The 25,807-nt window shown below is 38.8% G+C and overlaps 1 protein-coding gene across 1 annotated transcript in view; it reads right to left on the bottom strand.

Moving 5' to 3' along the window:
- MYH15 (myosin heavy chain 15) overlaps positions 1–25,807 on the bottom strand; it is a 61,477-nt gene that overhangs the window by 10,272 nt on the left and 25,398 nt on the right. The window contains exons 14-34 of the mRNA XM_073586251.1: positions 24,286–24,435; positions 21,728–21,898; positions 21,412–21,591; positions 21,165–21,297; positions 17,762–17,829; positions 16,839–16,926; positions 16,636–16,753; positions 15,893–16,016; positions 14,806–14,942; positions 12,397–12,652; positions 11,941–12,183; positions 11,624–11,800; positions 10,145–10,290; positions 9,018–9,108; positions 8,342–8,731; positions 7,468–7,594; positions 7,026–7,144; positions 5,714–5,910; positions 4,419–4,768; positions 2,985–3,109; positions 903–1,018 (exon numbers count right to left, since the gene is read on the bottom strand). Of these exons, the coding sequence (XP_073442352.1) occupies positions 903–1,018; positions 2,985–3,109; positions 4,419–4,768; positions 5,714–5,910; positions 7,026–7,144; positions 7,468–7,594; positions 8,342–8,731; positions 9,018–9,108; positions 10,145–10,290; positions 11,624–11,800; positions 11,941–12,183; positions 12,397–12,652; positions 14,806–14,942; positions 15,893–16,016; positions 16,636–16,753; positions 16,839–16,926; positions 17,762–17,829; positions 21,165–21,297; positions 21,412–21,591; positions 21,728–21,898; positions 24,286–24,435 (3,506 nt within the window). The remainder of the gene's footprint in view (positions 1–902; positions 1,019–2,984; positions 3,110–4,418; positions 4,769–5,713; positions 5,911–7,025; positions 7,145–7,467; positions 7,595–8,341; positions 8,732–9,017; positions 9,109–10,144; positions 10,291–11,623; positions 11,801–11,940; positions 12,184–12,396; positions 12,653–14,805; positions 14,943–15,892; positions 16,017–16,635; positions 16,754–16,838; positions 16,927–17,761; positions 17,830–21,164; positions 21,298–21,411; positions 21,592–21,727; positions 21,899–24,285; positions 24,436–25,807) is intronic.

Genomic DNA, 25,807 nt, shown 5'->3' with positions numbered 1-25,807 from the left:
GGGCTGCTTGCTGCAGTTTTGATGGAAACTCTGTTTTATCTCCTGCAGATCTATCGGTTCTCTGAGTTCTGAGCTCTATATAACCCCGCTCACAGCACTGATTGAGAGCTTTCTGTGTACACTGTTTATAGACAGAAAACTGCCAAACAGTGGTGGGGACAGGTTTATACACAGCTCACGAATATGGAGGACTACATGGTAACAGGTTTACTAGTCCTCTAGTGGTAATATCCTGCTGATAAAGTAGTGATTTGATTGAAACTTCACCAAGCAGCCCAGTAAGTAACAAATAACTGGAATCAGGGTCTGTGTCCCTACTTTATGCTGCTGTTAGATTAAGTGGCAAAACCTGGTGACAGATTCCCTTTAAGTTTAAGATTGGCACATTAAGCAAATTTCACCCAGATATTTTCTAAAATTAGACATGTCAGGAGAAATGACTTCTCCTCCTAAATATACCTGCTGTATGACAGATTCTCTGTGAAACTGACTATTTACCATATGCAATCTTCAAAGTTCATCATTCATCAAAATTTGTACTATGAAGGTTGTTTGCTTTAAATAAGAAAGGACCAGATAATAATCTCTTTAGATGTGAAATTTGGTCCACTGAGGAGATCATTTAAATACAGTAAAGCGAGAATCCATTGACATATAAATCGGTGACAGATGGGGGCTCACGTATGAAAATGATTGCTAAGTACGTACTACAGGTAATAAAATAAAGGCCGTAATAAGACCGGCAAGCAATCGCTCAAGGTCCAGCTTGCACTAGACTTCATACATGAGACCGGTGGTCCCACAATAGAGAACTGCTGATTAAGATTAATTATAAAGGAGCATCTTTCGTTTTTGTCTATACACAAGAATCACAGGACAGTGGCCGTGTTTGCAGATGATACCTTATATTTTCTGTCTCTTCCTCTTTTTCTGACAGTTTTCTTTCAAAATCTGCTTTTATTTGAGATACTTCTAGCTGGAACCTGAGAGTTTTGCTTTCTTCATGTTCAAGGGCACCCTGATAAGAATGGAGAAAAATCATATATAAACTGTTTTCGAATGCTTGTACAGAAAAATATACCGTAATCCACTGAATCCCCAAATAGTTGTTGGGAAAAAATCTGTATAAAATGTAATTTTTTTTTTTTTGCGCAACTCATTGTTACACAAAAAAAGTTGTGGTTTTTATGCCAGCCCCAGAATCTTTTTGAATAGTGAGCTTAGGCAGGAGGGGGTATAATTTATGCTGCAAACATGGCACACAGCAGCTGAAAGATGTGTGAAATTCATTAAAGGGAATCTATCAGCTAAATTTCAATCCCCAAACTATTTATATGCGCATGTAGAAGACAAGTCCAGCAATACCTTTACATGACCGGCCAGATCCACTGTTACTGTGAAATCAGAGTTTGAATAGATATGTAAGTTAGTTTGTAGATGTATGAATGTAGGTAGATGTATGAGAGCCTCTGTCACTCCAGCTCTATTACCCATCCTGCTTGACTGATGACTCCTTTGCCTGAAGTCACACATCATTGTGCCTTTCAAACAAACAGGAGGAGGTGGTGCTAAGTGAAGTACAGAGCTGGAGTGACAGAAGCATCAGATCACATTAGCTCTTCAGCCTCATTTGTATATCAATTTAAACTGATTTCTCAGTAATGGAGGAATGGACTGGTCATTTAATGGCATTGCTGAGCTTGTTTTTGAAGGTGCTACATGAACATATAAAGAGTTTGGGGGGTTAAATCCTGCTGACAAATTCCCGTTAAGAGTCAAATGCCTCTTAATCAATTTTAGCACATCTCACTCCAAGACTTTTGTACAAATCAGGAGTCTTGATGAATTCAGTGCTATAGTGTTTGGCCAAACTTACAGTAATTCATATAAAGCCTCCATTCACTTTCTACCAACGTGTCATTTTTAAATGGGAGTCTGACACTTTTTCTTTTTGTATTCCCCAATATATAAGCAGTGTGTTGGGGTATACAGTATATGAGATATGTCATGGGTGGGCAATTAATTTTCGACCGGTGCCACATGAGAATCTCGGATTCTTGTGGAACTTTGTGCTAAACTCAATGATTGGCTGCAGCAGTGATGTGTGCGTCCGTTGTGATTTCAGCACTGCAGCAAGTAAACAGAAACTGTAGCAGCGGCACAGAGGCAGCGCTGTACCTGGGGAAGCTAACTTCAAATTTTATTACTTTAAAGTGGTTTTCCCACAAACATAAGTTGAATTTAATCAATAGATTATTGGAATAATAATAATTTCCACACTTAGTTGTGTTTAAATAATGTTCCTGTGCTGGGATAATCTTATAAATTGCCTCTGCTGTGTACTGTGTAATGGCTGTGTCTGACTGTACAGGAACATGGTCTGATCATACCACACCTCCTGGGCAGGGGAGGAGGCAAAAGAGTATACAGACAGGACAGTATGGGATCACAGCTGATTCTTTTTGTGAGGTAAAACATTTACTTGTACTTTTTACAACAATATTTTACTTCAAGTAAAAAAATAATTTGTGATTCCATGCTGTAATGTCTGTACATTTTTATTTCTCCCCCCTGCCCTGGAGCTGTGGTATGATCAGACCATGTTCCTGCACGGTCAGACACAGCCATTACACAGTACACAGTAGGGGCACATTTATAAGATTATCTCAGCACAGGGACATTTAATTTAAACACATCTAATTGTGGAAATTATTACTATTCCAAGATGTATTGAATAAAATGAACTTTTGTTCATGAGACAACCCCTTTAATCCAACATAGGCCATTAGAGTCCAGAAACCTATAACCAAAAACCCTCACAGGCTGCGCGACCAGTGGCTAAGATGCTCTATATAACATGCAGTACAAATAATTCCGTCATGATTCCAGAGAATCATATCGTCATTCCAACAACCAATCATTTTCTCATAAGGCACAAAGTATATAACAATTACACGTATGCATATAGTATGGCTTGTCCTCACCTCAGCTTCCTCCAAGGCCACCTGAACCTCTGACTTCTCTTGTTCTACTTGTTTCTTCACTTTCTCTACTTCATGCAAATTCTTATTTCCGTCACTGACTTGGTCAGTCAAATCAGAAATCTCCTCTGAAAATCAAATATCTATAGGTTACAGTCTAGACATTATCATTCAATGTAATAGAGAGACATTTCCGGCTCCTGCAGTTAACTGCTTCCCACGTGGCCAAAAAACAACTTTTTTTTATTTTCCTGTCGACATAGTTGTATGAGGGATTATTTTTTGTGGAATGTGCAGTAATTTTATATTATACTATTCATTTTACCATATAATGTGCTAAAATATGGAGGAAAAAATCCAAGTGCCGTGAAATGGCAAAATAAAAATGAAATTCCGCTCTTGTGTATTGAGTTTGTCAGTGTTCATTTTGCCATAAAAATGACTTGGCAACACGATTCTCACCATGAAATTACAGTCCAATCTTAAGGCATAGAGCAGGAGGAGCGGATTAGTTTGATGTATAGTTTTGTGAGAAAATATTCAGATTAACCTGTGCTTCCATCAATTAATCCTCTGCTCTATCTGGGGTGTTCGGTCCAGTGGGCGGTCCTATCAGTGACTGACAGCTGTCCTTGTATAAGTGTGCATACAGAGGTAGCTGTCAGTCACTGATAGGACCGCCCACTGGACCCAACATCCCAGAAAGAGCGGAGGATTAAATGAATAAAACACACAGGTTATACTGAATTTTTCCCATAAACTACACAGCTTGCATAAGCTTTTTTTTACAAAATTTATACTTTATAATTATATTTATAACTATTCAACAGTCTAAATTGAGAAGAAAGCTTTTTACAAGCTGTAAGGGTGATTATTAGCTCACAATAGGTAGATATCATATTAAAGCCAGAGTCACACAACCGTATAAAAAAATCAGAGTTTCATCCAGAAAACTGCAATATGTCCATATGCAATCCATTATTTTTACATCAGCAACTATTAATAATTTACAAGGCCATTTACAGTTTCCTATGTCCAGGAATTGCAATAAATCCATAAAAGATGGATGCTATACTGTTACGCTCTATGGCATCTGATTTTTTTTTTTATTTGCTCACCCATAGAATTGAAAGGATGAGTCTCATCCGACACACGGAAGAATCTAGTGCATTCTGCGATTTATTTATTTTTCACCCGTAGTTTCGGTCAGTGAAAAAAAAAATCGTCTGCACTTCCCCACTGAATAATATTCGTCTGATTGTAGTCCGATTTTTTTCTTGGTGCTCTTCCTAATTGATGCCAGCAACAGATCAACCCTCTGAATTCATCCAAAATTACCATTAGCTTCCCAGACTGCTCTAGTGACACCATGGTTTGGTAATTTCACTACTACGGGGGAACATTTTAGGTATATATTTTTTAATATAAATCACAAACCTTGCAGATTCTTATTTTCCCTCTTTACGGTTTCCAAGATATCCAGCACTTCCTCATAGGCATTCTTTAACTTAAACAGTTCAGTGCTCAAGCTGCGGGCCTCCTTCTGTGAGCCTTCAAGCTCAGCCTGGGCCTCCTCATACTTCTGTTTCCAGTCAGATATAATTTTGTCAAAATTGCGCTGCTTCTTGTCCATAGCAGCAGCAGCAGCGTTGGACCTCTCCAGATCAATCATCATGTCTTCCAGCTCACTCTGCAGGCGATGTTTGGTCTTCTCCAGAGAAGCACACTTAGCATTAGCAGCTTCAACGGCCTCTTCAGCCTCCTGGAGCCGTGTAGCTAACTTTTTTCTATGAAAAATTGTAAAAGCAATCACATAAAGTACGTACAAATATAAATGAGAAATTTTGCTTTCTTTTGCTATGGTCTTTACAATTAAGGCCCTGTTCACCTCTGTGTAAATCTCCACATAATGCCGGATCTGTCACATGATGGACACCGACTGCGCCCAACAGGCTTTACTCACTTATAAAAAGTGCATAGTACTTAGAAGAATATTTGGAATTGAGAGTCCCACTGAGGACTCTCAATTCTAAATATTCTTCTCCACTGAGGACTCTCAGTTCTAAATATTCTTCTCCACTGAGGACTCTCAATTCTAAATATTCTTCTCCACTGAGGACTCTCAATTCTAAATATTCTTCTCCACTGAGGACTCTCAGTTCTAAATATTCTTCTCCACTGAGGACTCTCAGTTCTAAATATTCTTCTCCACTGAGGACTCTCAATTCTAAATATTCTTCTCCACTGAGGACTCTCAGTTCTAAATATTCTTCTCCACTGAGGACTCTCAATTCTAAATATTCTTCTCCACTGAGGACTCTCAGTTCTAAATATTCTTCTCCACTGAGGACTCTCAATTCTAAATATTCTTCTCCACTGAGGACTCTCAATTCTAAATATTCTTCTCCACTGAGGACTCTCAATTCTAAATATTCTTCTCCACTGAGGACTCTCAGTTCTAAATATTCTTCTCCACTGAGGACTCTCAATTCTAAATATTCTTCTCCACTGAGGACTCTCAATTCTAAATATTCTTCTCCACTGAGGACTCTCAGTTCTAAATATTCTTCTCCACTGAGGACTCTCAATTCTAAATATTCTTCTCCACTGAGGACTCTCAATTCTAAATATTCTTCTCCACTGAGGACTCTCAATTCTAAATATTCTTCTATCTACTGGCTAACACGGTACAAAGATATATATCTTTTCTGCCTAGTACTTAGGAATCTTACTTTGCCTCTTCCAGCTCCTCTGTCCTCTGAATAGCGTCTGTTTCATATTTATTCCTCCATAAAGCCACCTCGGCATTGCATTTGGACAGACTTCTCTGGAGCTCGGCTTTAGCCTCTTGTTCTTCATCAAATTGTTCGCGGAGAAGATCGCAATCATGTCTGGCAGACTGAAGAGCATGAGCCAGTGCGTTTTTGGCCTGAGGAACAAAATTAATGTATTTCAGTATGAGTGCCAAATGTCATGATTTGAAACATGTGCCATAGATAATCCATAAGGCCATTAATCTGAAGCTGGGGACAACATGAAAATTTTGAATGGCTGGGAGAAGAAACAGAATATGATAGTTGGAAGAGACCGAAACCTACTACTAACATGGCTGCCAATGTACTGTCCCATAGGGATTTTTTTCATGCTTCTCCATTGTCACATTTAGGCAGGGGTGTGTTTGTAATTATAATTAAAGTGCCAGAACATAAAGAGTTACATAAGTAATTGCCTCAGAGCAGAAAATTTACCTATTCAATGAGTCTAATGTTATGTTAAGATCTGTGCATGTAGATGTCAGAGTGTCATGTATGAAGTCTGGACATTACAAACTTGTATTTTTTAAAGGGATATTGACACGATGTACATACTGCCTGAATCTATGGATACCATGATATAGAGAAGAAGACGATAAGCAAAATTATATATAGGTTTGATGGAAAATATTCAGTATAACTTGTTTGTATACGTATAGGTCCTGTTGGCGGCCACACTCAGTGATTGACGGGTATGTCTGCATGCATAGACATATAGGGAAGACCATCAATAATAATAATAATAATCTTTATTTATATAGCGCCAACATATTCCGCAGCGCTTTACAGTTCACTGAATAAGACCACCCGCTGGACCCATATACATACAAACACCAGGAATTTCAATGACTATAATACAAGTTTTACTGCAAATGTATATCTATCTAATCAGCACCGCCAGCTCCATAACAACCAATGATTTTCAACAGGACAGGTTCACTTTAAGTGTTGCGGGTCTCTGTTTCTGTTTGGGTCAGACAAATAGACACAAAATTGAATTTCTCTGCTTTACTTGTTTTTTCATTTACGCTTCGATGCAAGATTGCATGAAGAATCCTACATCTGCAAAATGGTGAGCAGCATTTTCACAAAGCGCCACATGTTAACAGTATTGCGTGACAGTAGCACCACAATTCCGTTGTTGCCTACAGGTAGGAAAAGAACGGTGTGTGATCTAAATCATGTAGAGGTCATCTGTTAGCTGAAGCATGGCAGTACAAAACTACGTTACCTTTGTTTCTTCTTCTAGTTGTTTTTTAAGCTCTTCTATCTGTTGAGTAAATGAAGATTTCCCTCTGGACAGCTGACTTATTAAAGATTCCTTCTCTTCAAGAAGTCTAGAAAATTCCCCTGTTTTTTAACATTTATGAGACAAATATATTAAATGTCAGCAATCAAGATGTGTTCTGGTGACATTTGCAGTCGTACATTGCCTGCAAACTTCTGCTTCTAATCTTTTTCTATCTCAGATGTAGGTAGAGAACATCTTATGAACATTTATGGAAAATGTTTGCGCTGCTTACACCATGTTCTTCTTCCTACTCACTGAATGACATAGTAACTCTGGATGGGTATTGGCTGATTTATATACAAACTGTATGGCAATAGCTTCATACTACCTATAACCTTATGCTACTTTTATTAATGTTAATGGTACAAAAAGTCACGGGCACCATTTTCAGCTTGAAGTTTTCCTCTGTGAGTGGTGAGGTCATTTAATTGACGGGTCATTTCATCCAACTTCGCTTTTGCTTCATTAAGCTGGTCTTCATAAGTACGGCACAGTTTTTCTGATATACCCTAAAATATAGTCACATAGTCAAGCATTCTTGTATTGAGACAGTTCACTATAGACATATACTTTTTCAGCATACCGAATTTTTACAGAAACAATTGGTTCAGATCTTTAAAAATAACACGTTTGGGTCATAATGAATCTAATGCCCTAGACCCGACATATTTTATCCTGAGGGCCGCGTTAAGGCTATGTGTACTTTTACAGGCACTTTCTGCCTGGAACTCACCTGAAAAAGGGCTAAAAAGAAAAACTCCAACAGCAATGAACAAATGGATAGCAATGTAAAAATGACTTGCAGTGCATTTGCTTCATCTTTTTGTACTTCTTTTAACCGCTGTATGCTTCCAAAGCCTCAAAGTGGCTAAAAGAAGTGTACTGACCATTCTTCAGAAGGTTTGCGTCTTTTTATATAAAGTAAAAAAAAAGACATTGCAAGCACAACCGTCGCAAAAATAAGCAAAAAAGACGCCGCTGGCATTTTACTTAAGTGTTTTCTGCTTGAAAAATTCAAAGGCTATTGTGGCACCTAGAAGACATGGTTTACCTATACCCTAATATTTCCAGGCAATTGCAGAAAACACACTCATTCTACAGTATTTTAGTTAGTCCAATGCTTGGCATCTGCTAAACTTAAATTTATGTTTTATCTATCATACTGTAAAAAAAAAAATGAAATTTTTTGTTTTATGTCTATTAAATTTTTTACAAAAAAGGTAAAGATAAAATATGCTGTATTTTCTAAAACACACCTTAGATTTGACTAGTTGTTCCATGTTTGAAGACAGATCATCTGCCTCCATCCTGAGCTCGCTCTTTTCCTTCTCCAGTTTTTGCTTCACTCTTTGAAGATTGTCAATTTGTTCTCCTAGTTCTGAGACGGCATCGGCATGTTTCTTTCTTAGAGCTGCCGACGTAGCTTCATGATGCAAAGTGGCTTCTTCCAGATCTCGGCGTAGTTTCAGATACTCTGCTTCTCGTTTCTTGTTCATTTCCAACTGGGCAGAAGTTGCTCCACCAGCCTCTTCAAGTCTTTCACTTAATTCTTCCAACTCCCTTGTGAGATCTGACCTCTGCTTTTCCACCTTTGCTCGTGCTGCCCGTTCAGCTTCCAGTTCCTCTTCTAGCTCTTCTATTCGAGCCTGAAATGCCAAACATCACTAGAATTCCATTTTCTTTTAGTCTACAGCATTTTGCTAACCTGATTCATATTTGCTATATTGCTTGTTCCATACCATTCTCACCTTTGTCTGTAAACTAAACATTAATCAAATTGAATTTTTCATGGCATTTATCGTCAACTAGACACCTAATGGTATTATAATATGCAAATACACAAATGTATGCTTATATTACACTATTACCCATAATCAATGGATTAGTCTGGCTATTTATGAAAGTACTTGTAATTAATAGTAATTTACTTACCTGAAGTTCCTTTATTTTCTTCTGAAGTTGGGTTATAATGGCTTGTTCATCTTCAATTTTAGAAGACATCTGATTGATTTCAAATTCCTTCCTATTAAAACCAACAGACAAAAATTAGAAAAAAAAACACATAGCTATAACAAAAGAAGAATTACCTGAAATACATTTTTCCCTGATATATAGAAATGTAGTAAATAGCAAAGAATGGGTAAAATTAAGCAAAATTGTATTCACTTTTTCAATTCCCCACCAGTATTGCACCTGCACTCCAGTTGTCCCTGCTAGAATATGATATTTTCCTGGATACATGCCGGCATTATCGCTGATGCCAGTGATTGGCTGCAGCAGTCACATAAATGATGTACAGCTTTAGATTGCTGCAGTACGTATGCATAGACGGCAAGGGACCACTGGTGCTGGAGTGGCGGGGGATTGAAGAATTGAGCAGAATTTTCTTTTCCTTTAATGTGAAATTCCCTGCTCTTGGCTACATGTTTATAAATCCTAAAAATCTCTTTATGACTTAGAAAAGTAAACATATAGGGCCAGATTCATTAAGACTGGCATTGTGCATACTAGTCTTAATAAAGGGAGCACGGAGGGAGATGAGGTCAGAGGCGCTAGCCACTTAATGAATTAGCGCATCGTATAACCACTGTTCACCTCTGCCAGAAATGTTACTCCAGCCAGGGACTAGAGTACATTTCTGACATAAGGTTATGCCATAAATTGGTGTAACTTTTGATGAATTTGTCAGCTGGCTTTTGCCACGTCTTATCCGGCTGCAGTTGTGCCAACTTTGGTGAAGCTAGCTGGGACTAGCATAAATGTACCAAAAGTCGCTACATTTTTACCCAACTCTGAGTTGACATTTTAAGGTGTTTTATGACAAAGATCAGGCATAAGCACCTTGATGAATCAGGCCCACACAATTTCCTACCTTTGGCAAAATGGCAAATTCAGGTAAACATATAAATGTTTCTACAGGATGATGCCATCTGCACATTTTATGACTGGCAACGGTACTATTTTTTTTCAATAATGAAGGAGTGAATTTGGACTAATTGGAAAGGTTTTCTAATGGGACTGGCATTTAGTTATTGGCCTTCCTCTAATGGAATCCTTACTTCTTTAGTTTCTCCTCCATCTGCTGCTTATCATTTTCGGCATCCATAAGACTCTCTTGTGTCAGTTTCAAATCTCCCTCCAGCTTGCGTTTTGCTCTTTCGAGATCCATTCTTACTTTCTTCTCCTGTTCTAAGGAACCTTCAAGCTACAAAAAAACAAACAAAACCATAGTGATTCATTGTGTATGGAGTTTACTTTTTAATTCACTTACTCTATGTACCCTGTTTCCCCGAAAATAAGACACCGTCTTATATTAATTTTTGCTCTGAAAGTTGCCCCATGTCTTATTTTCGGGGGGTGTCTTATTTTCATGAGAAACATTCCAGCGCGCTCTACCCATACATAAGGAATGTTCTGTAGCGTAAAAACAGTAGTCAGACATATAGACCGTTCAGCATAAAAGCAGACAACAAATCAAAGTAACACACTACGGTATGGTACTGTAATTGCCTGACTCCCACACAGGGCCACAAAACATAAGGGCTCTAAAATGGCTCCCACACACTTTCTGGACACTGTACCACTACTGTAACAATCACCCACAGCAGTTCCTTTACCGTAGCAGCCCCATCATCATTTTGGAGCCCCAAATATTCCCATCATCCCATTGCCGCCGTCATCATCCCTTTACAGTCCCCAATACAGCACCCATCATTCCATTACAGCCCCCATCATTCTACAGGACAGTATTGCAGCCTCCCATCATCCCACATCATCCCACTGCAGCCTCCCATCATCCCAGTATCCCAATGCAGCCTCCCATTATCACAGTATCCCACCGCAGCCTCCCATGTGTGTACCGTACACACACAGACACACACCCATACACAGACACACACACTTTCACTTTCTTACTGGTTTCCACCACGGTGCTGCTTTCAGTGCTTTGGTGGTGCAGGAGCCCTGGGCCAATCAGAGCGCAGGAGCCCTGGGCCAATCACAGCCCAGGAACAATCAGAGGCTATGGATGACGTCAGCTGGCCCATGGCTCATGCGCTGTGATTGGTGCAGGGCTCATGGGCGGAGATCGGCACACAGCTCCGAGGCTGTGATTAATTCCTGCGAACAGCGCGGCTGCAGTGGCGGGCACCGGAAAGCACCGGACAGCGGGGACAGCGAGAGCGAGACACAACTGCATGCCCCATGCACAGAACAAGGTATGACTTATTTTCGGGGGGGTGCCTAATATTAGCAGGCACAGTGTTCCCCCTAGCATGCCTTACTTTCGGGGGGCGCCCTATTTACGGGAATCAGGGTATTTCATATGGCTGTAAGTAACAGCTTCATGACAAATAGTTCTCTAACAATATTGCAGATTAATCAAAAAAAGGCAAATAATCACATTTATCTCATTTACATATTAACCCAATGATGGTCACTGACCTGTATATACACATCTTGCTACATGCTTTCTTCTTATACATTGTGTATTAAAATCACGAAAAACAGATATGAAAAGTAAAAAAATCTGATCTTACATCATCTACTTGCTGTTCCAGCTTCGTTTTGAGTTTGGTCAGACTGTTGACTTTGTCTTCTTCTGCTTGGAGATCATCCAGAGTTTGCTGATGTGCCTCTTGTAAAGCTTTCTTCTCCTTCGTTAACTTTGCAATAGTATCATCCAAAGTTGCCATTTCTTCTGTTAAGTTTTTGACCTGGAAATGAGTTGGAAAAGAAACAATGTCTGCCATAAGAACCTGTTACTGTGCGCACATTGCGCTGTTAGCATTATGACCTTTATTGCATTTTTCATCACATCTCATAAGCTTCCACAAAAACAGAATACACCGTTCACCTTATTCTCTGTTGCATGTTTTTCCTTTTCTGCTTTAGCTAATGTTATTTCAAGATCATCAATGTCTTTCTTAAGTTCTGAACATTCATCTTCTAGTTTTCTTTTCTTAGATGTGAGTTCTGAGTTCATTTCTTCTTCGTCTTCTATACGCTCGGTGAGATCCTTAATTTTGGCTTCCATTTGAATCTTAGTTTTAATTAACAGGTCACATCTTTCCTCAGCATCAGCCAGAGTGTCTTGTTCCTTTGGGGAGATATTTAAAAATCAAATGAACTTACACAAGTTAAGGTTCAGTGCTAAACTGCTACTTAAATTTTTATTAGTGCATGATTGACTTTTTGACATTTGGCGTTATGATATGATGTAAAACCCTAACATGTAATGATAGGCAAAGATAAAATAAGGGCAATTGCAGGATGCATCGATGTGTGTTATAATTATTATGTTCATTCTCACCGCTTGTAGCTGAAGTGTTAGATCATTCTTCTCCTGTACTAATGTGACCTGTTTTTCCTCCAGTTCTTTCCTCCTGGCTTCTGATTTTTCCAGAGCCTCCTTTAGCTTGAGGAACTCTTCTTTCATGTTTGCCATTTCCTTCTCTGTTTCTGCAGACTTCAACAAAGGCTTAATCTTGAAGAAGAGCTTCATCCAAGGCCAGTTTTTAACAGTCATGAAAGCACGAATGTTCCACTGGATAACAAGCAGTGCATCCCTTAGAAATAAAATATACTTTCTTAGTACCGTATTTAGTAGACACTACCAGTTTCAGTAGTTTTATTATTTCTATGAAGATTTACTTTGTACCTCCAGTTGTCAGTGAGTAAATATTTTTAGGATAGGAAAAATGTGGTCGGACAATCCGCGCTGCGAATCACTAAAAACTCGGATTATTAATACAGTGGTCTTTATTCCACACGTTTCAGAGTCTCACAGAACTCCTTCCTCAGGTGGTTTTTCCTGAGGAAGGCGTTCTGTGAGACTCTGAAACGCCTAGAATAAAGACCACTGTATTAATAATCCGAGTTTTTAGTGATTCGTAGCGCGGATTGTCTGACCACATTTTTCCTATCCTGAATCTTCTATGTTGGTCCGTCGTGGATCTGTGGTTCTGCAGCAGCGAATCCTCCATTTCCTGTTACAAAACTCCATTTGGTGAGTGTATTACTTGCAATTGCTATCTGCACACCTGATATTGCACTATTGCGCTATTTCTCTTTTACAGCAATCTTAAATATTTTTAATGAGATTAAATATTTAATTGTTTTTTTTTTGTATTTTGTAGGGACTTTATTGCCTACAGAAGATGCTGAGTTCAGGATCCTGAGACCCCCACCAATAGCTAAAAAAATGGCTCAGAAGTCTGCAACTCTGGAAGCAGGAGCGCACACCCCCTACCAGAGTGAGTGTACGGAGTGGAGTATAGATTCAATATAAATCCTATAACTTTCCATTGAATCTGTACTCTGCTAGGTGTACTGACTTTGGCATTTGCTGTGCACTTTTGCCTCTCGAGCTGCACACTTCTCAGTTGTCTTTTCAGCAATTGGTTCGGTTCTCCAGCTATGGACCCCCACAACTCTACAGACATTTAAAGTGCCTACAAAATATAAAAAAAATACTTAAACATGTAGTTATTCTTTATTATGTTAGGCTAAAAAAATCCTGTACCTTTCAAAGTGTAGAAAAGTCATAATCTTGTAAAATTAACTACACTTTTTTTGTAGTTATTTTTGTATTGCATTATCCTGTAGTAATGTTTTAATGCCCACTTTATGATCCTTTAGAAGCTGCTTTCAACTGTTGTTCAGCAAAGATCCTTACAGTGCCACCACACTGTGTATGGGAATTCTACTGTCACAGATAGTGGCCCATACACGAAAAGGGGTATTTACTTCTCCAATAATAATATTGGCAAATACGTCCAATTAGAAATGTAGTATAGTTTTTCTAATTCGCTATGTCTCTTTCCTCATGTGAACACATTGCAGAACCTTAGGTATCCATGGTTATGACCACTTATATCGGTAAAGCTAGTTACTAGTGGTCGTAACCATGGATACCTAAGGTCTTGCAATGCCTGCACTTGAGGAAAGAGATATAGCAAATCAGAAAAACTATACTACATTTCTAATTGGAGGTATTTGCTAATATTATTATTATTACACCTACTACATATTGGGATAGGCATCTTGGAGATGGGAATACCACTTTAAGTACTGTATACAGATCTTTGATTGGCAGCAGTTGGAAAGATTTTCTAAAGGGCATCAACTGGGAACTGATAGAGCATTACAGATTAGTGACTGGGAGAGATGAATACAAAATAAGGTAAAGATTATGAAGCAAATTAAAAAAAAATCCTAACATTGCAAAGGCTGGAGTTTAATTAAATAAGAACAAATGTTTAGTAACGATTTAAATAAAAATGACTAAAACTATTGTATAAGTATGAATGTCAACTACAATTCCTCTATTTGGGTAGTCCAAGACTTTCAGAAATAATGCTCCTATGCATACAAAAGGTTTTAGCTACGTCTGAGATAAAAACTAGCTAAATCTGCTGATTAAGTCTGGATTGGCTGACTATCTTATCTGTATGGAGGGTTTCTAAATTATCTCTTGACTGCAGATCTAGAGGAAAGAATGATCAGGCATATTGAATTTTAACAGTGACTTTTTCCTCTTTCCATTGCGGAAAACATGCATGGTAAGCCAAAACAAGTGAGCACATCAGTTCCAATTATATCAAACATAGATGGCATATATGATCTGGAATATTAACTAAAGCTTTATCGTAAGTTCAGGTTAGAAAAAAAAATCAATTTTTAATTTGCATTCATTTTTCTTTTACCAATTCTAATTTACCTTCTTTCAAGAATCTTTTGGAATTCAATCCTCATTAGTTTTCCCCGGGCTCTTGACTGAATCAGTGTGAGAATTTTAGCTAATCTTTCATCTCGCATCTCTTCAAGATGTCCAAGGAGACCAGCCTTGAAAAATACCTAGTGCACATAAAAGTATGTTATAATGTTCTCCATCTTGAAAAACACGTGATGAGAAGAGATTTAGGAGATGATACACTTGGACATTGAATGTGGTGCAATAACATCTTTTTAAGGGCTTTTCATTTTCTCATATGTGGAGAAAAAAGTTGGTAATGCTTAAAAAAAAAAAAAATACAAATTACTTACCTGTTGAAGGCCCTTCAGCTCATGCACTGACTTCGTTAGTCATTTTTGAAAGAGCTGCAGCTGTGATGTCCTGTCTATAACTTGTGACCACTGCAACCAATCACTAGGTGCAGCATGCTAGTGCCATCTATGTAAACATTTCTTCTAAGAAAATTGATTGTCAGAAATGGCCCTATGTATAACCTATTCTATCTTTCTAGTTTTAACATGTCTATACTTGTTGCCTATACATCTTACCATTATTCAAAAGAAATTAAGAATTCTCAATGAAGGAGCTTACTTTCGCTGTTAAAGTGTGATATTTCATTTTTTCAAGTAAATTATGTGTTGCAATACAGAGATTGCTAAGATCGTGCAAGGTGAAAATATTGATGACCTCTCCTCAGGAAAAGTCATCAACATTAGATTGGTGGGAGTCAGACATTGGCCCACCCCCATCGATCACCTGTTTCTATGTCTCGCAGAAGCAAGATGTACACAGTGTACTGATCCAAAACTGCACCACTCTGTACACTGTATAGTGGACACTGCATTGGAGAACAGCCGCTACACTGTGCACCTCCAGTCAGAAGAAGCAAACATTGACTGTGTGGGTGGCGAGTGTTGGCAACCAACCATCTAATATTAATGGTCTAGCAGTTACATGGGCCATTAATATTAAAGTCCTAGAGAATACTTTCAATTTGAGAATCACCAGCAAAAAATACTTATCAATGCTATAAATTCTTAGACTAAATATTAATAAATTATTTATTATTAACCTTGGTATGCCCAAAACGATACTGTGTGTGATCAATGTCCAAAGTTCCCAAGAGTTTTTCAGAGGCTTTCCTGCTGTCCACAAATTTGTCCTCTGGGATGGCACTAGGATTCAGAATACGGTACCTGTTAAAACAAGTTAGAAAGTTCTGTTTAAATTGAGGATAGTTCTAGCTTTTATGGAACGTGGAACAAGAAATAAAAGTGAAGAGGTGGGATAACGCTGCATTGCCAAACACAGGTACCGCAAAGTAGAGCATGGGCTAATATGAGCTAAGCTGAGACCAAATGTGAACAATAAAGAAATTGGTGCGCATGAACCTGCACCCCCTTCAATCAGAAAATCGCTTGGGGTGTCAAGTCGGACTCCCACTGATCTAATACTGTTGGCCCATGCAGACGATGTGCCATCAATTTTAAAATCCTGGATAACACCTTTACTGAAAAATTACTAGTTTTCCTGACAAATTTATAAAGTTGTTTTGATTACCCTGATGCTATGGTAACCAAGATAACATGTTTTACTTTTGTGATTGAGTTTTTAATGATGTTTTGTTTGTGCTGCCGAACTGAAACAAATGATATAAGGTACTACGTCTATGCTCTACAAGATAGGTTTTATATTTAATTTATAAATATCTGACTTCATGTCATGTACCATAATAATCTGAAGTATCTATATGCCCATCATGATTATTGGTAGTTAATTTGCTAACATAAGAATTCTCTATGACTGATAACATACCTCTGTTTGAAGTCAGCATACAAAACCCTGTTTGGAAAGCCCTTGCGGCAAATACGTATTCCCTCTAAGACACCATTGCAACGGAGTTGATGAAGAACCAGGTAAGGGTCCATAGCACCTAGCATAATATACAGCGTGTATTCATACCACTAAAGCATTATTTGAATTATTCACACAAGGCTCTAAATGATGTACGAAATTACCTGGAGTCTTAGTTTCATTGGGAATGATGCAGCGCACAAAATGTGGAGCTGTTGATCTAAGATTGGTCATCAATTTGTTCAGATTTTCCTAAAGTAAAAGACAATTTATGTTACTAATATAATGAGTTGGTGACTCTAATGATGTAATCTTTATGCTTTTATAATAAGAACTATCACAGAGGAAAATTGGTGTAAAAGTAGAAAGCCCTTAATGTTACACTAAACAATAACAATGCTGTTTTGTCCAGAGGGAAGTCATTATCCACCCTCAAAGATATAGTTGGCTCCCGCAACATAGATCATTATTTCCTGATCAGGTTCCTAGACTGCTCATGACATTCTCCACCGTGAACACACATCAGTGGGAGAAGAGCCTCCGTCTGAAGACCCCCTATAGATCTTTAGAATTGCTAGTGCCCTGTTCTTATAACCTTGTTGGTGGGGTAATCACCTTCCTTCCTTTTCAGCTTTTTCCTGTCTCTTTAATTAAAGCACCACTCAAGTGCTTTTTTTATTGCAGCACTGGAGTGGTGCTACTAATCTAAGTTCCCTGACCCTAGCCTTATATTCACCAATGGCTGTCTTTATCTGTTATCGGCACCACTCCTATGGGTCTTAACCATTTTGTACCTGTCAGATCTCTCCAGTGTTTGCTGGAATGATCTGAAAGTCACAATTCACTGTAAATCTATGAGAACAAGGTCCTTATAGACTTGCACTGAGAGCTTGCGACTGTTGCCTCTGATTTCCGATCAGTCAGGAGTTGCAGTCACAAGATGGCGGCACAGAACCGCAGCGGCATCAGCTGTAGGGTAAAAAAAATCCACTTGTTATGGATGATACATATCTGTTCTATTATTCAGCATAATACCAATATACCATATTGTACTATAAAGAAAGCTAGGAATGTGAAAAAAAATTACTTTGTGCATGGAGGATACAGTTTGGAATGAAGCTCCCTTCTTGCGTTTCTTTTCCCCACCTTGATCAGCTGTGAATATTGAATAAAACAGTGAATTCAAGAAATACAATAGTAACCTACACTTACTGTATGTACATAATACCATGTTTGTTGGAACTATACCAGACATTTAGAGGGAAAGGTTAATAAATTGAAAAAAAGGTACACTATCTTTTCAATAATATCTGCATTTAAGTAGGATTTTACTTTTGAATAGCACAGCATGCAGTTATATTCTCAATTTTAAAATTATTCATTCAATATCAGTCATAGCTCACTAGTGTAAAATCCTAAAAGAAAGTTGTCAAATGAAATTAGTTTCCAAAAATGTTAGCTGATCCTGATATCACAGCCTGAAAATTGGCATGCTAGTGGATTTTCCCTATCTGGGTGCCCATGGATATGTCCTGTAGTTGTTTCATGGCCGGTCGCACTTGCTCAGTAGATATCTGCTAGTCCTCTATAGTAAGCTTCCTCTGCGCGACTGCACAAGGTGGGCATGGACACTCCTGTCAAAGGAGGGTCAGCTCCCCTCCTCTCAGACTGCGCTGCTTGGCTATGTGATAGCTAAAGCCAAACAAGCACGAAAGTACAAGCCACTACACCTTTTATTTCTCATTAAAAGCATAAGTGTTAGTGTCCTTATTTATTATAATACACCAGAGCCTTTATCTAAACTGTCTGCTGCCCACAGCAACCAACCAGAGCTTAGCTTTCATTTTTTAAACAGCTTCAGTAAAATGAAAGCAGCACTGTGATTGGTTGCTGTGAGCAACAAAGGCAGGTTTTGGAGCTAGAATTTGGCATACAGTGGGAATTTATCTAAAAAAAAACAGAATTGGAGGACAGAGGAATAGAAACCTTTACCCAGGGTGGTGGGGACGGGCATGAATTATTTGTATTGATATAATATTAGAATATATGCACAGCACCATGTCTCCTCTTATCGGCTCTGCCTCGGTGGCTCTAAATGATCAAAGAGCATTTAGAGGATTAACTATTGTTATGAGGGTGCCTGGAGAAGAAGCAGAGGTTTGTGGGAAATGTAGTTTACAGTGGTCACATCGGCAGCACTGAAGGACTGCCCATTTCATAATGAGCAGAGGGACACAATTATGGAGGTCATGGGGACAGAAAAATATGAAAAAAAAATTAGCTAGTGAAGGCTTTGGTTATTACATACATTGTTATAGTTAAGTGACAAGGAATTTGAAAAAAATAATAGATTCTGGAATGACCCCTTTAATTTTCTGTACATACAGTCATGGCCAAAAGTATTGACACCCCTGCAATTCTGTCAGATAATACTCAGTTTCTTCCTGAAAATGATTGCAAACACAAATTCTTTGGTATTATTATCTTCATTTAATTTGTCTTAAATGAAAAAACACAAAAAGAATTGTCCTAAAGCCAAATTGGATATAATTCCACACCAAACATAACAAAGAGGGTGGACAAAAGTGTTGGCACTGTTCAAAAAATCATGTGATGCTTCTCTAATTTGTGTAATTAACAGCACCTGTAACTTACCTGTGGCACCTAACAGGTGTTGGCAATAACTAAATCACACTTGCAGCCAGTTGACATGGATTAAAGTTGACTCAACCTCTGTCTTGTGTCCTTGTGTGTACCACATTGAGCATGGAGAAAAGAAAGAAGACCAAAGAACTGTCTGAGGACTTGAGAAACCAAATTGTGAGGAAGCATGAGCAATCTCAAGGCTACAAGTCCATCTCCAAAGACCTGAATGTTCCTGTGTCTACCGTGCGCAGTGTCATCAAGAAGTTTAAAGCCCATGGCACTGTGGCTAACCTCCCTAGATGTGGCCGGAAAAGAAAAATTGACAAGAGATTTTAACGCAAGATTGTGCGGATGTTGGATAAAGAACCTCCACTAACATCCAAACAAGTTCAAGCTGCCCTGCAGTCCGAGGGCACAACGGTGTCAACCCGTACTATCCGTCGGCATCTTAATGAAAAGGGACTGTATGGTAGGAGACCCAGGAAGACTCCACTTCTTACCCCGAGACATAAAAAAGCCAGGCTGGAGTTTGCCAAAACTTACCTGAAAAAGCCTAAAACATTTAGGAAGAATGTTCTTTGGTCAGATGAGACAAAAGTAGAGCTTTTAGGGCAAAAGCATCAACATAGAGTTTACAGGAGAAAAAAGAGGCATTCAAAGAAAAGTACATGGTCCCTACAGTCAAACATGGTGGAGGTTCCCTGATGTTTTGGGGTTGCTTTGCTACCTCTGGCACTGGACTGCTTGACCGTGTGCATGGCATTATGAAGTCAGAAGACTACCAACAAATTTTGCAGCATAATTTAGGGCCCAGTGTGAGAAAGCTGGGTCTACCTCAGAGGTCATGGGTCATCCAGCAGGACAATAACCCAAAACACACTTCAAAAAGCACTAGAAAATGGTTTGAGAGAAAGCACTGGAGACTTCTAAGGTGGCCGGCAATGAGTCCAGACCTGAATCCCATAGAACACCTTTGGAGAGATCTAAAAATGGCAGTTTGAAGAAGGCACCCTTCAAATATCAGGGACCTGGAGTAGTTTGCCAAAGAAGAATGGTCTAAAATTCCAGTAGAGCATTGTAAGAAACTCATTGATGGTTACCGGAAGCGGTTGGTCGCAGTTATTTTGGCTAAAGGTTGTGCAACCAAGTATTAGGCTGAGGGTGCCAATACTTTTGTCCGGCCCATTTTTGGAGTTTTGTGTGAAATGATCAATGTTTTGCTTTTTGCTTCATTCTCTTTTGAGTTTTTTCATTTAAGACAAATTAAATGAAGATAATAATACCAAAGAATTTGTGTTTGCAATCATTTTCAGGAAGAAACTGAATATTATCTGACAGAATTGCAGGGGTGTCAATACTTTTGGCCATGACTGTATGCCATTTGAGCTCCATTGATTCCCTTCACTTACATCGTTCATCGAAGTCAAATATATCACAGACAGCAGTTGGGTACAGAACATTACTACCAAAGATAGGTAGCAAACATGTAGGTGATGAAATTTGGGGTAGGGTATGTGTTGTAACCCAGCTGAAGGTCCATTGAAGACTCATGCTTAATTTACATTTCTGTACATATGCCATTTGGGCTCCATTGATTCCCTTCACTTACATCGTTCATCGAAGTCAAATATATCACAGACAGCAGTTGGGTACAGAACATTACTACCAAAGATAGGTAGCAAACATGTAGGTGATGGAATTTGGGGTAGGGTATGTGTTGTAACCCAGCTGAAGGTCCATTGAAGACTCATGCTTAATTTACATTTCATATCGCCATTAAAATATTGTGATTCTTTCATAGAAATCATTACTAGCAGCAAGTAGACCTGTATAAGGGCACTAACCACTATCTGAGCTGATGTAGTTTTCAAACAGACAGCCCAGAAGTTTGTTGGATGACTTCTGGAAGAGTTGCACCACTGTTTCATTAAGTGGATCCTTGTTTTTTTCCAGCCAACCAACAATATTATAAGGAACCTACAGGTGAAAAACAAATAATATATGTAATGTACCGTATATATAATATAGTGGTATGATGACATTACACGTGCAGATATTTATCGTGTAGACTATTTACTTGGGGCTACTTACCACTCCTGCATAATGTACAAGTTCAAAATGAGCCTCATATTTTCTCTTCTTGTCAGGTCTCGGCTTTTGCAAATTCGGTGATTTTCCAAGATGATTATCGTAAAGCTTAGCTTTAAATGTCATGTCTGTAGCCTTAGGAAACATGCACTCCTCTTCAAGGATTGACATAATCCCCATAGGCTATCACATAAAAGACATCAAAAGTGTTAATATTGTATATACAACCAATGAATACAAACATATAACATATAATAAGGAATCAATATGAAGTATTAATACTATAATAGAATATGAATTTATAAAATACAATCATTACCTTTTCAATCAGGTCAATGCAGGCCTGTAAGTCAAGTCCAAAGTCGATGAACTCCCAGTCAATACCTTCTTTCTTATACTCCTCTTGTTCCAACACGAACATGTGATGGTTGAAAAACTGTTGCAGCTTTTCATTTGTGAAATTGATGCAAAGTTGTTCGAAGCTGTTATACTGAATAAATACGAACAATTAGATTCACCTTGTATAGTTACACAAGTATGTATAATGAGAACGATAATGCTGATATTAGAGGATTCATTTGACCTACTGAAATGTTATGGAATTACGATATGTCTAGATTTTCAGAACCAGACTGAAAGTGAACCATACTATTTAACAAGTACTAAAGTGCATATATTGATTCAAGGCCCCTTTCACATGTCCGATTTTCTCATATGTGTTCTGTCCGAGTTTCTCAGGAATAGGAATCCAAGGGGTAACGTTTCTCCTTGCGGAGAGTGGCATGTCAAGCCTGGCATGCCATGGTGAGGTGACTTTTCAACCTTGCAATGCTCCTTTCATCCTAAGTCATGTGGCAAGGCTTGTTAAGGGTCGATATTGACTGTTAGGATTGCTACTTCCAATAGGTGGCACTAGAGTTCTAGTCCTCTTCCTCTCTGAAGAGACAATTCTCAGGGACAGTACAAGTATGCTTTATAGTCTATCGTGCTGTTTGCATGCCCTTTCTTGCAGACTGCAAAAAAAAAAAAGATACGGTATGTCCATTTTTGATCACAGTCACAGATCAGACTCATCCATTCAAGTGTATGGGTCTGTGAAAAATATGGACAGCACCCCAATGGCATTCACGTTCCATTCTAGTGTTGTCCTCTAACTGATAGGAGAAACTTGAGAAATCTCCATGAGTTTTTTTTGCATACAAGAAAAAGTGCTGAAACCCAGATGGTAAAATCAGACACTGACCAAACACTGATGACAATTTTATTCAGCACACTAATGAAAATCTTTCAGTTTTTCTCCTACGCAAAAAGAATGGATGCATGAAACCTTCCTGAGTGGTACTGTGTGACTCATAAAATACATAACTCAGTTATCCACTACCAGTTAAGTGGGAAATCTATAAACTCTAACTTAATATAAAACTGTATTTACTCATGTATTAATTAGGTATACTAGTAAATAGTATACTATTTATCCATTTATTAAAGGGGTTTTCCACTTTTAGAAAATGTTGACTCCAAGCATTACCTGTCACGTAAAATAAGATGTAATCAGATAGTACTCTCCCTTCTCAAGTCTAGCACTTGCTGCTGCTTCAATCTCAGTGCTTTGGCTAAATTGGTGATATCAGATCGATAGCTCACTCACCACTGCAGTCAATCATTGAGTTCTGAGCCGAGATAGCATGAGACACAGAGCTTAGTGATTAGCTGCAGCAGTGATGTGAGCAGTGACAATAGCAGCGGTGGAGAGCAGGTGCTGGACTAGTCGGGAGGATTATTTTTTTATCTGTGCAAAGCATAAACATATTTAAAAGCTGCTAACTCTAATAAAAAAAGCAAGAACTTCTCTTGAATGTAAATCTTATTTCTCACATTTGCTCCTATTCTCTATGAAACCCTTACTAGTGTGAAGATGAAATCTAAACCAAATATACAGTACAGTGTTTTAGGCTGATGCAATTAAGGTGCATTTAGACAGGCCGAGAGTCAGTGCATGAGCGTTTTGTAAGAATGTTCGTTCCCAATTATCAGCTTGTGTAAACATACCGGTAATCACCCAACGAACTAGCAAAATGCTTGACCTTCAGGTAATTAGATAATTTATGGCAACTTAAAAAACATTTTATAAAAAGAGGATATGCTTCCGATGACATGATGCTGTGTAGGGAAAGAACGATCTTATTAACAATCGTTCTGTTCCCATCGGCGCTCATCATCGTGTGTAAAGAGAAAAGGGAACGCTATTCGCCATTATTGATTTGATAATGACCAAGACCAGCCCCTCTTATTGCACCTTTAAGGTTCATTCAGACTGCCATATTTTTTCTGTCCTGTCCATGTGCTCAATGGACAACACAATGATCCATTAATAACTGCGGTGTTGCTGTGCACGCCAACAGTTTTTCTCACGGGCCAATAGTTTGAGCAAAAAGATCGCAGCATGCAATACTCTGGCCTGACTAGCAGATCAGACTAGTTTATGTCTGCTATGAGGATCAGTACTCAGAGATGCACACAGAGACGGTCACATCTGACAGAATTTTAGTATGGCTGTCTGAACCCGGCATTAGACAGTGCATGATCCATCTACTTAGAGACAGATCTATTAATCGTATGTAATAGTTAGTGTAAATTTAGGCTTAAAATGCACCAAAGTTATGACCTTGCCTTATGCGGAATGATGAATGTGGTTCATTTTTGGACTAGTGTTAATTCAAAAAACTGGATCATACTTTTAGTAAAATTGGATTTCTTAAACACCCTTAGCTACAGATGCTTTCTCAGATGTTATATAAAAGTGTCCAGCTAATCCCCTCTTTAGTATATACACTAGGGCTTGTTTGAAACTGGCCATTCTTGGAATATTTGACTTACATCAAAAATTTCAAATCCAGCAATGTCAAGCACACCGATGAAGAACTGCCTGGGTAACTTTGTGTCCAGCGTTTTGTTTATACGGATCACGAGCCACTTAAACATTCGGTCATATATGCCTTTGGCCAATGCACCAACTGCATAAACAACCTATGAGAAAAAGAAACATGAATTTTTATTGTAATAATTAAACAAGCAAAGTATAGCACAGGATAATTTCTTAAAGTGGTCAGTATGAATGAATACATGTATACAGTAAGGTATCGTTCTACAAAAAAAAGCTGCTTCTCTAGGTGTAAATCCCTACTCTGGAGTGCTCTTTAGGGGGATGAATTACATTTTTCTATCTGGAAGTCTGATGGATGCATAGCGCCTGCTATCAAATTTTGTGGGGGAGGGATAGGGTATGAAACTATCTTTTAGAATTTTTGGCCTAATATTTCCAGTGAAAATTAGTATAAACACAAGGACATTTCAATTAAAGGAAGTTTAGCAACAGTACAGGGTCAGGGCACGGTTACAGCCACCACTGAACACTGCGTGGAATTTGCGCAGGCGCTGTAAATCAGACCACCGCCATCTTTGTGCAGACAGATTGCAGCGGTCACATTAAAACTGCGCATGCGCTCCTCCTGTACAAAGTTGGCGGCAGTCACTGAATCATTCGGCTGATCCAGGCGGTGTGTTCACAGCGGTGTTCCGCTGGTAGTACCACGCAAGAGGCTGTGTTTGGCGTATACAGTGTGTGTGTGTGTGGTGCATACAGCATATACACAGTGTGTGTGTGTGTGAGACACCCATCACTTGGGTGTCCCAATATGGCAGTCGGTGAATTTCCGCCGCTTGGAATTCTGGGATCCCGAGACATCTGGACGGAACAGGATGTGAAGACATTACAAGGTAAGTATATATTAGATTCCTAGCTCCTCTCAATTGATTTATGACCAAAAGCTCAACTGTCACGTAGTCAAAAATCAATTGAGAGGAGCTCATAAGAAGGAAAAAAACAGGTATAAACTCTCTCTTCAGAACAGCTCACTGATGGATTATCAGACAAGGCCACTTTCACACATTCAGTATTTGGTCAATATTGTACATTAGTATTTGTAAGCCAAAGCCAGGAGTGGGTAATAAATCCAGAAGTGGTGACGTGTTTCTATTATACTTTTCCTCTGATTGTTCCACTCCTGGTTTTGGCTTATATACTCTTGTAAAATACTGACCAAATACTGATAGTATGATCGTGGCCAAAGGGGTATTACAGTTATGAAAAATCCCTGTCCTTCAGCTGCAGTTTTTAGTCACCTTCCCTGGTTCCAGCGCTCAGTCTCCGCCGCTATTCACGACATCTGTCATTGTTTGCAGTGGTGATGTCATGTCCAATCGGTGAGCTCAGCAGCTCTGCCCATATTTGGTAGCATGAGCAGCTCAGAGCCACTGAGCTCACTGATTGGCTGCAGTGATGTCGACATGATATCAGCGCTGCAGTCAGTAACAGACACCTGGAGCAGCAGCTGAGACT

Source organism: Dendrobates tinctorius, unplaced genomic scaffold, assembly GCF_039654945.1.
Source record: "Dendrobates tinctorius isolate UK_male_01 unplaced genomic scaffold, ASM3965494v1 ptg000091l, whole genome shotgun sequence".
Taxonomy (NCBI): Eukaryota; Metazoa; Chordata; class Amphibia; order Anura; family Dendrobatidae; genus Dendrobates; species Dendrobates tinctorius.
Note: the sequence above shows the minus strand (reverse complement) of the source record. Positions and strands in the feature narration are given on the sequence as shown.